The sequence below is a fragment of the Salmo salar genome, chromosome 03 (assembly GCF_965601325.2).
Source record: "Salmo salar chromosome 03, fSalSal1, whole genome shotgun sequence".
Taxonomy (NCBI): Eukaryota; Metazoa; Chordata; class Actinopteri; order Salmoniformes; family Salmonidae; genus Salmo; species Salmo salar.
The window spans coordinates 66,336,852-66,349,818 of record NC_138293.1 but is presented as its reverse complement, the minus strand read 5'-3'; the positions used below and the strand labels follow the sequence as shown (position 1 = coordinate 66,349,818).

General features: G+C 38.8%; 3 protein-coding genes and 1 pseudogene across 4 annotated transcripts; 2 read left to right on the top strand and 2 right to left on the bottom strand.

Annotated features, from left to right (window-relative positions):
* The first annotated feature begins 10 nt into the window (after positions 1–10).
* Positions 11–2,752, top strand: LOC106601066 (hemoglobin embryonic subunit alpha-like; annotated as a pseudogene). The gene is made up of 3 exons (XR_014391936.1): positions 11–2,131; positions 2,229–2,401; positions 2,529–2,752. The product of XR_014391936.1 is annotated as a hemoglobin embryonic subunit alpha-like (transcript).
* A 1,843-nt stretch (positions 2,753–4,595) lies between these two features.
* On the bottom strand, positions 4,596–5,580 carry LOC106601063 (hemoglobin subunit beta). Its single transcript, XM_014192973.3, has 3 exons — positions 5,422–5,580; positions 4,966–5,188; positions 4,596–4,868 (listed from the first exon to the last, which is right to left on the bottom strand). The coding sequence occupies exons 1-3, from the start codon at positions 5,511–5,513 to the stop codon at positions 4,740–4,742; spliced, it is 444 nt and encodes a 147-aa protein (XP_014048448.1). The 5' UTR covers positions 5,514–5,580; the 3' UTR covers positions 4,596–4,739.
* A 1,172-nt stretch (positions 5,581–6,752) lies between these two features.
* Positions 6,753–7,627, top strand: LOC106601065 (hemoglobin subunit alpha-1-like). Its single transcript, XM_014192975.3, has 3 exons — positions 6,753–6,904; positions 7,013–7,220; positions 7,407–7,627. Exons 1-3 carry the CDS (start codon positions 6,810–6,812, stop codon positions 7,533–7,535), a joined length of 432 nt encoding a protein of 143 aa, XP_014048450.1. The 5' UTR covers positions 6,753–6,809; the 3' UTR covers positions 7,536–7,627.
* A 3,106-nt stretch (positions 7,628–10,733) lies between these two features.
* On the bottom strand, positions 10,734–11,671 carry LOC106601064 (hemoglobin subunit beta-like). Its single transcript, XM_014192974.3, has 3 exons — positions 11,511–11,671; positions 11,100–11,322; positions 10,734–10,987 (listed from the first exon to the last, which is right to left on the bottom strand). The coding sequence occupies exons 1-3, from the start codon at positions 11,600–11,602 to the stop codon at positions 10,859–10,861; spliced, it is 444 nt and encodes a 147-aa protein (XP_014048449.1). The 5' UTR covers positions 11,603–11,671; the 3' UTR covers positions 10,734–10,858.
* Between the last annotated feature and the right edge of the window lie 1,296 nt (positions 11,672–12,967).

Below are 12,967 nucleotides of genomic sequence, written 5' to 3'. Positions count from 1 at the left end.
TAAATATAAATGAATCAATTTAATTCAATAAATCCATAGAATTGCACACACATCTAAAACAAGACTAGAACAGTCAAATGATATATTATCAATATTATTTATTTCCTTGCATTATTATAAGCCGACCTTCTCAAAGGATGGGGTCCGACCACTTTGACGTTGATTTTGTCCCAGGTCTCTATGATGAGCTTCCACTTTTCAGCTGTCCAGTCAACCATGTTGAATTTGTTATGTGTCCTCTGATCTGTGAGATCTGTCAGTGTCCGGCACTGGGGCGTTTTCATTTCTATTGAATCCCTCCGACCAAGTGGACGAATCAAAGTTGGAGGATTCATGCCAAAAACGACATTAAATGTCCGCAAAACGTTAATGGTAATCTACCATTCCTTGCCTGCCAGCTGGTCTTATCGACCAACAGCAAATCATCATAGTTCTGCCAAATGCCCAAACGGCAACTGAGGTCGACGTATGGAAAAGTTTCACACCGGCAATATGTGTCTCTTTCATTAGTACCTTATAAAAGCACCATCAAGACGTTTTTTAACCTTTATTTAACTATGCAACTCAGTTAAGAACAAATTCTTATTTACAATGACGGCCTATCCCGGCCAAACCCGGACGATGCTGGGCCAACTGTGGACCGCCCTATGGGACAATCACCGCCGGATGTGATACAGCCTGTAGATAACAGTAGTTGTATATTATTCAGTGCTAGCTTCGTGAACTACTATAACCACCAGTCAGTAAATCATTTTTTGATATTAATTAATTGCGGGGTCAGGATTAGAAATCAATTTATTCACTTTAGTCAATCTAAATCAGTCTCGCTCATATAAAATCATACAACATTCTTATTCCAATTATTACCCATTGTTTACGATAATTACGCATCAAATAAATAAGACATATACCAAATGAAATCTCTGTCATACATTGGCCCCATAAGCCTGTCCCCAATTATGGGTAATTTGGAGGGTCTTGTTTCATAGAGCCTTCTTAGCGTTAAGATTATCGTTAGAACCTTCTTGCGGTTTATCTTTAATAGCCGAGGTGATTCCCAGAGCCTTCGTCAGTAACGTGGCTCTTGAAAACAGCATATCTACGAGTGAGCCTGATACTTTTTTGCACTTCCCGGTCACTTTATTTCCAAATCTCCGCTAAACGTAGAATCAATATGTTTAGGCTATCTGTCTGACTGTGACTGCCGGTAACTGCAGAACGAAGTCGACAAAAAATACGAAGTTGCCAAAGTATTTGCAATTGTTACAAACAAGTGAAGGATAAAATCGAGATGACTGCATTGAAAGATACATAGGCTACATGGGCCTGTGTAGGCTATTTAAATCATATTGAAATCAATTTCATCTTCAGTCAATTGAGTTATATTTTGCAACTAGGTCATTTTTGTCTCAGTGTGTTTCATGATGTGTGACAACATGTGAGGAATGATGCGCCCAATATGTAATTTAGTGTATTATTTTTGGGAAAGCATAGGCTAAATAGCCTATTTGCAGCCATAGGTGGCAATTTGTCTCTAGGTGCTGATCCGTGGTCAGTATTATTGTGGAATAATTCTTATGTTAAGGTGAGAGAGCTGATCCGAGAGCAGCGCTGCTTATCTTTGTATTATATCAGCATCGACGCACTTAGCGAACATTCTCTCTATGTGCTTATTTGGGAAACAACACACTCTTATAAAGTTGGCTCGTAAATAAGGAAGCATCTGGTGGGATCATCGTAATGCTTAAATTACATCGCACCTGGGAAACGAGGCCCATCCCCGTACATCTCAATGTGTAAGTGTCTTGAACATGTTAAACCTTACGTTTTAAAAACGAGTCATTTGTGTTTCAACTTCTTATCTAGGAAAATTGGCAATACTCCAATTTCAACAAAAAAAATGGAATACGTTGAAGTTGGCACGTATCTTGGAGGTGGGTCTCGGGTGTGCCATGCGGCTTGTTTAATATAAAAGCGTTCGTTTTGTAACAGCTCATCGCTGAACTTTTACTTCAGTATCCTCTCTAAAGACAACAATGAGTCTCACCGCTAAGAACAAGGCAGTGGTCAGGGCCTTCTGGGCCAAGGTGTCCGGCAAGGCTGAGGATCTCGGATGCGAGGCTCTTTCTAGGTAATGGAATTATCCAACTACTATATTGTTGTTTTAGAATATACAATTTGGTGTTAGCTAGCCTTCAATCTCGACATGTATTTTTCCTCCCGTGCAGAATGCTGGTGGTGTACCCCCAGACCAAGACATACTTCTCCCACTGGCCGGACCTGAGCCCCGGTTCTGCCCTGGTCAGGAAGCCGTGGCCAAGATCGACGACCTCACCGCAGGTCTCCTCACCCTCAGCGAGCTGCACGCCTTCCAGCTGCGTATAGACCCAGCCAACTTCAAGTGAGGACAGTATAATATTTATTTACATTTTAGTAGGCTACGTTTTACAGTAAAATAGACAACATAGGCTAAAATACCCTACATTAAAGATGCATACGAACTAATTTCCATGTATTTCCTCTTGTAGATTCTGACTCTCCCACAACATATTGGTGGAGCTGGCCATTTTGTTCGCCGCGACTTCACCCCAGAGGTTCATGCGTCCGTGGACAAGTTCCTGGCCGCCCTGGCCCTGGCTCTGGCCGAAAAGTACAGATAAACTATGGGGCATCATCAGACCAGACATATGGCAGCATGTGCTCGATGATCTGTCTTGTTCTAAATTATGAATAAATGTTCAAACGCACATAACCACGTTATCTGTTCTTTACTTTGCTTTTTAATGAGTCGTGTTGTAGCGTCTAGACTTGATATGATGAAATACGTTGCTATTTTTAAGGCTGGAATAACTATTTCTGAAAATCTTGACGAAATGCAAAAACGTATTCATAAAGAAAACTGAGAAAATGCAAAACATTGCCGCATGTCCATGAGCAGTCCTCTAACAAGTTTGCAGTAAAGGTTTCGTAGGTAGTCCAAAAATATAAAAGAGGTAACGAGGAACTCACAGTACAAATACCGGCAGTAGCCTATAGATGAATCAAATAGCCCTCCTCGAACTTGCTATTGAAAATCAAGATTGAACAAACAATTTGACAAACAAACAAATCAAATCAAATGTTATTTGTCACATACACATGTTTAGCAGATGTTATTTCGGGTGTAGCGAAATGCTTGTAAACAACATCGAAAAAGGATTTGATAGACTACCAACATATTATTTGTAAACATTATGAATAGATTGTAATCAGATATTATCTATAAAACTAAAACGTGAAACATAATCTAATGATTTTGATTGGCTGATCATGCTATATTTGCAACATATTATTAATTAATTTTTATTAACCAATGTGGTTCAGTTTCCATAAAATGTCAAAAGTTAAATGTCAAATTTTGACACTATTTAAAATGAAATACACAGTATATCTTGTTTAATTTCTTAGAAATATTGGTTGATTCATTAATTGATTCATTAGTCTACTGTTAATGAGAAGTTAGCAGTAAAAGTTTAAAAAGTAACATTTAAAAATTCGAGAAGGGGAACGAAGTTGAAATAGTAGCTTATAGATTAATCAAATGGCTCACTTAGAACTTGCTACTGATAAACAATATTGAACAAACTATTTGACATAGGACCACATAAACAAAAACAATTTGATATACAAAAATAATATATGTTAGATAATTAGGCTAATTAAGGACTATATATATATATATATATATATATATATATATATATATATATATATTATATATATATTACGAATTGATTTATATTATTTATTAATTACATTTCCTATACACATAAAAATGTCCTAAACGTATATAACGTGTAAAACATAACCTAGTGGTTTTGCTGATCATGCTAAAGTTGTAACATATTGTTCATGCATTTTTATAAACAAATGTGGTTCAGTTTTCATAAAATGTGAAAAGTTACATGTTGCATTTATACATGATGTAAAATGAAATACACAGCCGCTATATCTTGTTGAATTTCTTAAGATTATTGGTTGATTAACTCATTGATTTAATAATCTGTATTCTAATGACTTTAATAGATTCCGATCTGAACACTTTTCGTAAGGTTATGACGGTTCCAAAGCTGGCCATGACAGGAGGTGCCTCTGATAAAGTATGTCATTTTGATCTGGTTAACCTCTCGACCATTCAACAATTCCTTGCCACACTAATACATCAACCAAACGTTGAATAACAGATCTGTTCTGAAAAGTTATGTTGAACCTTTATGAATGACGATTGTGTGTAATTGAACAGGAATTTATCATTGCAGCTCTGCTCTTATTTGACTCAATGTATCAATGCTGCATCTCTGGACACACGTTTGTCTTCATTATATGGTTCGCTCATGCACAGCTAATGTAACATGTCAGTGTTGTTAATTGCAAAAAAAATATTAGTTATTTGCTAAATATTTGTATATATTGCACATTATCCATATCTGGTTAACAAGGTTTTTGCGATATTCACACCCATAGCCTATCATATTACCATATTATACCTATTTGTCTGCTATATGTGCCACCGTATTTATGTTCATGCATGAAAAAAAAAGGCACAGATAAAAATATTATTTTGCAGATTTTATTTGCTTTAGTAGAAGGAACAACATGTGCCTCTAAACAAATGATCAGCGCGTGTTGGTCCTCTGAGCTTGTTGGTCCTCTGAGCTTGTTGGTCCTCTGGTGGTCGTCCGTCTCTGAGTGGAGGGGCTCTAGTGGTACTGTCTGCCCAGGGAGCTCACCACGACGGCCAGGAACTTCTGGAAAGCGCCCTGGACATCAGCGGTGAAGTCAGCACCCATTCTCGCAGCAACGACAATAGTAAGGCAGTCAGCCAGCAGCTGCAAAAGAAAGGAGCAAATGGACATGTAAGAAAACGCATTCTGCCACACCATAGATAGACAAGTACCTTGTGTGAAGTAGAAGATTTAACTTTACCCGGAAGTTGTCTGGATCCACGTGCAGTTTCTCGGAGTGCAGCACGCTCAGCTCTGCGTAGGTGGCCTTGATGTCATCCATGTTCTTGACAGCCCGGTCCAGTCCGCGCAGGACGGTCTTTCCGTGAGCGGCGACCATTGGGTTTCCCTGGATGGCAGCGGCGTTGTACAGGTTTCCAAAGTTACCGAAATACCTCTGGGTCCAGGGGTACACGACCAGACACCTGTAGAAATATTAAACAGTCAAGAATTACACAAACGTGATATCTGCATACACATATCTTACGGAAATCAATTAATGTGTAATTTGGAGATGTCAATTACGCGTTAATTACAAGCATGTCTCAAATACGACTTCGTCTTGAAAATCATATTAACAAGCGCATACTAATTTAATAACAATATAATAACATGACTAATTCCAATAATTTGTAGACCACAGTTTTAAACGCACTACCTGGAAAGAGCCGCGGGGCCTACGTCATCGTAGTCCATCTTCTCGAAGACGCTCTGAATGGTGGCGCGCTCAAAGTCTGTCCACTGGACCATGTTGCTAGCTGTGCAAGTATCTTTCACAGAGGCTAACGAATCATATACACTTGGTCTTAGTTTGAGCAGCGTTTTTAAAAGGATCGGAACGCTCCTCCTTAGAGACAGCGATGGGTGGGGTCATGGTAAGGGGCTGTATAAGCCAAGACTCACAGATTTTACTCAGATAATAATGTGAAGGTTTACTATTTACCATAGATGTTTAAAAGCAATTTGACAATAATACACTGTCCTAAAATCCATTATGAAATCATTAATTTAAGTATTATGTTACATACCAATTATTACATTAACATGATTAGAAATATTAACAAAAATAAGCCCAAAATAGTGGGGAAATATACAATTCTCAACACATGAAAATACATGTGTAATATGCCTACTATCTGGACTTATAGGCCTATTGCACATTAATTACACTTGGTGGGGATTCAATTACTTTGTCTGAGGAACATTTTTCAACTATCTCTGTGTATGCCTATAGTCAGATATTAGTAAGATATAACTACGATATGAATATATTACTAAGATATATTAAATAGCCTACTAAGATATTACATCATTTTTATCCTTGTAATACATTTCTAAACAAATAAATTGATATTTCACCTCTATGTTCATTCTGTGCTAGTAAGGTCGACCCATGTAATATTTATTTGTATAATTGCACTATTCCAATCTATTTTGGAGTAATGCATCGCTACTGCCAACTTTTCCATATTTCTGAATACAGGCTTCTATTTCTTACTTATGATACAGGCAATTTAGCTATTGACAATACAATTAGACTTTTCTCTTTATTGGGTAAATACCATAACGCCAGAGTGATCAATAAATAAACTAATATTGAATTTTTTTGTACTGAAATAAAATATGGAAATTACTGACTCCCTTGTGAAAACTACCAGCATTAAAAAACCTCTCAACACATCTCTAATACTAAATAATTTCGTGGACTTCATTGACTGTGATAATCATGTATTTCTTCATATTTTTTTTATCCATCTCTACCCTGTGTGTTTGATATTGTGTGCTGCTCAGAAGGTGCTAACAATGTCTTTGTAAGTCTTGTATGGAGGATTGTACCAACTTGTGTTTTTGTCCAGTAAAATAAGCAAATAAATGAAATAACTTGTGAGGGATTGTGCCTATTGAACATTAACAAAGGGCATGTTTTATCTTGTTTATCTTGGAGGTGGGTCTGCATTGGGTGGGGCTCGCGGCTAATATAAAAAGCCTTGGTTTGTAAGAGCTCATCACTGAACTTCTACTCCAGTATCGTCTTTAACGACAACCATGAGTCTCACCGCTAAGGACAAGAAAATGGTCAGGGCCTTCTGGGCCAAGGTATCCGGCAAGGCTGAGGACATCGGCTGCGATGCTCTGTCTCGGTAATGGCTGTCATGCTGCTAATCTTATAGCTGTTTTTGAAGTAAAAATGTAGACTGTTTGGTGTTAGCGTTCCATCTTTCTTGACATGTTTTTTTCTTCCGGTGCAGGACGCTGGTTGTGTACCCCCAGACCAAGACCTACTTCTCCCACTGGAAGGACTTGAGCCCCGGCTCTGCCCCAGTCAGGAAGCATGGTGGGACCATCATGGGAGGCATCAGTTTAGCCGTGGCCAGCATCGACGACATCAGCGCAGGTCTCCTCGCCCTCAGCGAGCTGCATGCCTTCAAGCTGCGTGTCGATCCCGCCAACTTCAAGGTCAGGACAGTCACAGCATTATTTATAATCATTTCTTTACCGTTGACACCAAATGAAAAGGTATAGTTAAAATGCATCTAAAATATATCGGGTACTCTTTACAGTAAAATGGACAACATAGATTCTTAAATAAAATATCCTATTAAAACATGTAGCGTACTAATCTCCATTCCTTTCGTCCTGTAGATCCTGTCCCACAACATCTTGGTGGTGCTGGCTATCTTGTTCCCCAATGATTTCAACCCCGAAGCACATGTGGCCATGGACAAGTTCCTGGCAGCGGTGGGCCGGGCTTTGTCTGAGAAGTACCGATAAGATGTGGACAGAAGGCATCAGACCAGACGGATTGCAGCATTGATCAACTCTGTATTGTTCTAAAATATAATTAAATGTTAAAACGCACATAATTTTTTGGTCTTTACTTTGGTTTTTAATTAGTTGTTTTGTAGAGCACAGGACCTGATATGATTAAATAAGTTGCTGTTTGCAAGTCTGAAAGACATCGAAAGTCAAAAAGGTATTCATAAAGAAAATGGAGACTATATGCCAAACATTTCCACAAAAAGCGGTCCTTAGAGAAGTTAGCATTAAAAGTTTAAAAGTAAAAAAACGAAATAGTAGCCTATAGATCAATCAAATGGCTTTCTTAGAACTTGCTACTGATAAACAAGATTGAACAAACCATTTGACATAGGACCACATAAACAAAATGGAAAAAACTATTTGATATAACAAAGTAATATATATTAGGCTAATTAAGGACTATGTATATATTAGGAATGGATTGATAGTATTTATAAAATACAATTTCCTAAACTCAAAGTTGTCAAGGACAGGAGGTGCCTCTGATAAATGTATTTTGTATTTTATAGGGTTCTTTTGACTAACTGATTTATTGTTATTAATAAACAAAAATGTATCTCATGTTGATCTGGATAAAGCTACAATCCTTAACTGAAACAATATCAAAGTAGTCATGGTCTGTTTTGGTAAAAAGCTGAGGGATGGGCATAGAGAAATGTGGCCACTCTCAAAATCGTAGACAGAGCTATGGATGCAAGGACTGACTATCCATGATATCAAAATGATAGTGTTAACCATGTTTTGAGGCTATACAGTGTCTGTTTACATTTAATTTGTTTGCAAACAGAGTAAAAGAGTAAAACAAGCTTATATTTTGGGTTCTAATGGGGTACCGACAGTTGAACTGAGCTAATGAGGCATTTACAAGTTATATTCTTTAAGAATCAATGGGTATATATTATTAATTCCCAAAATCGATGTATAGTTGAAGTCGGAAGTTTACATACACCTTAACAAAATACATTTAAACTCAGTTTTTCACAATTCCTGACATTTAATCCAAGTTCAAATTCCCTGTTTTATGTCAGTTAGGATAACCACTTAATTTTAAGAATGTTTAATGTCAGAATAATAGTAGAGAGAATGATTTATTTCAGCTTTTATTTCTTTCTTCACATTCCCAGTGGCTCAGAAGTTTACATACTGTACTCTCAATTAGTATTTGGTAGCATTACCATTAAATTATTAAACTTGGGTCAAACGTTTTGGGTAGCCTTCCACAGCTTCCCACAATAAGTTGGGTGAATTTTGGCCCATTCTTCCTGACAGAGCTGGTGTAACTGAATGCGGTTTGTAGGCCTCCTTGCTCGCACACACTTTTTCAGTTCTGCCCACACATTTTCTATAAGATTGAGGTTGGGGCTTTGTGATGGCCACTCCAATACCTTGACTTTGTTGTCTTAAGCCATTTTGCCACAACTTTGGAAGTATGCTTGGGGTCATTGTCCATTTGGAAGACCCATTTGCGACCAAGCTTTAACTTCCTGACTGATGTCTTGAGATGTTGCTTCAATATATCCACTAAATTTTCCCGCCTCATGATGCCATCTATTTTATGAAGTGCACCAGTCCCTACTGCAGCAAAGCACCCCCACAACATGATGCTGCCACCCCCGTGCTTCACAGTTGGGATGGTGTTCTTCGGCTTGCAAGCCTCCCCCTTTCTCCTCCAAACATAACGATGGTCATTATGGCCAAACAGTTCTATTTTTGTTACATCAGACCAGAGGACATTTCTCCAAAAAGTACGATCTTTGTCCTCATGTGCAGTTGCAAACTGTAGTCTGGCATTTTTTTGGCGGTTTTGGAGCAGTGGCTTCTTCCTTCCTGAGCGGCCTTTCAGGTTATGTCGATATAGGACTCGTTTTACTGTGGATATAGATACTTTTGTACCTGTTTCCTCCAGCATATTCACAAGGTCCTTTGCTGTTGTTCTGGGATTGATTTGCACTTTTCGCACCAATTTACGTTCATCTCTAGGAGACAGAATGCGTCTCCTTCCTGAGTGGTATGACGGCTGCATGGTCCCATGGTGTTTATACTTGCGTACTATTGTTTGTATAGATGAATGTGGTACATTCAGGCATTTGGAAATTGCTCCCAAGGATGAACCAGACTTGTTGAGGTCTACAATGTTTTTTCTGAGGTCTTGGCTGATTTCTTTTGATTTTCCCATGATGTCAAGCAAAGAAGCACTGAGTTTGAAGGTAGGCCTTGAAATACATCCACAGGTACACCTACAATTGACTCAAATGATGTCAATTAGCCTATCAGAAGCTTCTAAAGCTATGACATCATTTTCTGGAATTGTCCAAGCTGTTTACAGGCACAGTCAACTTAGTGTATGTACATTTCTGACCTCCCGGAATTGTGATACAGGGAATTATAAGTGAACTAATCTGTCTGTAAAAATTGTTGGAAAAATTACTTGTGTCATGCACAAAGTAGATGTCCTAACCGACTTGCCAAAACTATAGTTTGTTAACAAGACATTTTTGGAGTGGTTGAAAAACAAGTTTTAATGACTCCAACATAAGTGTATGTAAACTTCCGACTTCAACTGTAGCAACTAGGGAGTTTAGGTTTAAACAACAATTTCTTGCCACACTAACAACTAACATTGAATACCAGATCTGTTATGAAAAGTTCTCTTGAATTTTTATGAATTAGATGATTGTTTAATCAGGAATGAATCATTGAAAGTCATGATATCATTTAAACGCATTATATCAATTCTGCACCATTAAACACACGTCTGTATTTATTAGTTGCATGGGTTAGTTCATGCACAGCTAATGTTACATGTCTGTGTTGTTATCTGAAAAATATTTTAGTTATTTGCTAAATATTTGTATATATTGCACATGATCAATATCTGATTCATAAGGTGGAAATATTTACACACTTAGTTAATAAAGCATATGTGCCATCCTAATGAGGCGGCAGCCTAGCCTAGTGGTTAGAGCTTTGGACTAGTAACTGAGAAGTTGCAAGTTCGAATCGACAAGGTACAAATCTGTCTTTCTGCCCCTGAACAAGGCAGTTCGTACCTTGTCCTTCGTTGAAAATAAGAATTTGTTCATAAATAACTTGCCTAGTTAAAAAAAAATTGATGTTCATGCAAGAAAAATAAGGCACAGATAAAAAATATTCACTTGCGGAAGATTTTATTTGCTTTAGTAGAAGGAACAACATGTGCCTCTAAACAAATGCGCTTGTTGGTCCTCTGAGCTTGTTGGTCCTCTGGTGGTCGTCCGTCTCTGAGTGGAGGGGCTCTAGTGGTACTGTCTGCCCAGGGAGCTCACCACGACGGCCAGGAACTTCTGGAAAGCGCCCTGAACATCAGCGGTGAAGTCAGCACCCATTCTCGCAGCAACGACAATAGTAAGGCAGTCAGCCAGCAGCTGCAAAAGAAAGGAGCAAATGGACATGTAATAAACGCATTCTGCCACACTACTATAATAGATAGGCAAATATAATGTGACCGTGTGAATTAGAAAAGGATAACTAATTTACCCTGAAATTGTCGGGATCCACGTGCAGTTTCTCGGAGTGCAGCACGCTCAGCTCTGCGTAGGTGGCCTTGATGTCATCCATGTTCTTGACAGCCCGGTCCAGTCCGCGCAGGACGGTCTTTCCGTGAGCGGCGACCATTGGGTTTCCCTGGATGGCAGCGGCGTTGTACAGGTTTCCGAAGTTACCGAAATACCTCTGGGTCCAGGGGTACACGACCAGACACCTGTAGAAATAATAAACAGTCAAGAATTACACAAATGTGATATATGCATACACTTAACGCACAGAAATGAATGATTTTGTCGTTTGGAGATGTCCATTACGTGTAAATTACGCGCATATGTCAAATAATAACGCGTCTAGAAAAGCGTTAACAACATGACTAATTCCAATAATTTGTAGGCAACCAACCTGGAAAGAGCCGCGGGGCCCACGTCATCGTAGTCCATCTTTGAGAAGATGCTTTGGATTGTGGCGCGCTCAAAGTCTGTCCACTCAACCATGTTGCTGGCTATGAGGTTGCGTTGACAGGGTTCTTAATGGAGGTTAACCTGTGCACTTATACTTTGTTTGAGCAGCGTTTTTAAAGTACACTCCCTAAAGACAGCGATGGGTGGGGTCATGTTAGTAGGCTGTAAAGCCAAGCGTCACAGATTTTACTGAGATAATATAATGTGAATGGAAAGGTTTACTTTTGACCAAATGATTGTCACCCATTTTTCTTACTTACTCTGCATTGTTGGGAAAGGGCTCGTAAGTAAGCATTTCTCGGTAAAGTTAACACCTGTTGTATTCTGCACGTGTGACAAATACAATTTGATTTGATTAAGATGTGCACAAAACACTGTATAAAATACATAATACAAATACTGAGCGATATTGTATGCTAAAAAAAAATGGGACAATTATATTATTTTATAGGCCTACTAATATTCAAAATTGATCAGGCACTCGCACATCTGAGCTATCTCTAGTTCACATCTGAGCTATCTCTAGTTCACATCTGAGCTATCTCTAGTTCACATCTGAGCTATCTCTAGTTCACATCTGAGCTATCTCTAGTTCACCAAGGCCTTGAGGCCGAGACGTAAAGCTTAATAAAGAGCAGTGATACTAGTAAGATCAGTGTGCAGGTTTCTTATTTCCCCTCATCTTATAGGCCTACTAACATAATTGCTCAGAGAAAGAGTATACAAGTAATACAACATCTAAACATCTAGGGTCAAAATGATTGCCCCCCCCCGCCTGTTTTCAGTACCCCAGCACCCCCCCCAGCACCCCCCCAGCACCCTCCCCAGCACCCCCTGATTTGTTGATTTTGTGGTCAATTGACCATTTCTTTGTGGATTTTGATGTGTGCTTGGGGTCATTGTCTTGCTGTAAGATCCACTTGCGGCCAAATGTCAGCCTCTCTAGGCAACCAGGTTTTTGGCTAAAATGTCTTGGTACTTGGTGAAGTTCATGGTGCCGATGACCGTAACAATTTAACTCAAAGCAACATATCGTTATAGACCCCTAACTGGCAAGGAGGATTTGGAGTTCGACATATTCTCTTCCTTTATTGATTGTGCCTATTGGGGCTGTAGGGTATAGGCCTATGGATATTTAAGGATACTCTAATTTCAATAAAGGATGATTACAGGTTAGGTAAGTTCGTGGGCAAGTGCAAACTGACAATAATGATCCTCAATAGCCAATACGACACGTTTCATGTTTCTCATAGGCCTAATAAGTTCCATATTAGTAGAGTTGTAATATGGTCAGAAATGTGTACAATACAGCCACGCATCAAGGCAAAATGAGGTCTTCCTATTACAAATCTAGCAGCGCCCTCTGCTGTTACTATCTGGCACGTTGTGGCGCTTTCT

Coding starts and splice junctions, on each gene's coding strand:
- LOC106601063 (XM_014192973.3), bottom strand. CDS start 5,513: ATGGTCCAGTGGACAGACTTTGAGCGCGCCACCATTCAGAGCGTCTTC. Junction 5,189..5,421: donor GGCCCCGCGGCTCTTTCCAG/GTAGTGCGTTTA, acceptor ATATTTCTACAG/GTGTCTGGTCGTGTACCCCT. Junction 4,869..4,965: donor TGGATCCAGACAACTTCCGG/GTAAAGTTAAAT, acceptor TTTCTTTTGCAG/CTGCTGGCTGACTGCCTTAC.
- LOC106601065 (XM_014192975.3), top strand. CDS start 6,810: ATGAGTCTCACCGCTAAGGACAAGAAAATGGTCAGGGCCTTCTGGGCC. Junction 6,905..7,012: donor GGCTGCGATGCTCTGTCTCG/GTAATGGCTGTC, acceptor CTTCCGGTGCAG/GACGCTGGTTGTGTACCCCC. Junction 7,221..7,406: donor TCGATCCCGCCAACTTCAAG/GTCAGGACAGTC, acceptor TTCGTCCTGTAG/ATCCTGTCCCACAACATCTT.
- LOC106601064 (XM_014192974.3), bottom strand. CDS start 11,602: ATGGTTGAGTGGACAGACTTTGAGCGCGCCACAATCCAAAGCATCTTC. Junction 11,323..11,510: donor GGCCCCGCGGCTCTTTCCAG/GTTGGTTGCCTA, acceptor TTATTTCTACAG/GTGTCTGGTCGTGTACCCCT. Junction 10,988..11,099: donor TGGATCCCGACAATTTCAGG/GTAAATTAGTTA, acceptor TTTCTTTTGCAG/CTGCTGGCTGACTGCCTTAC.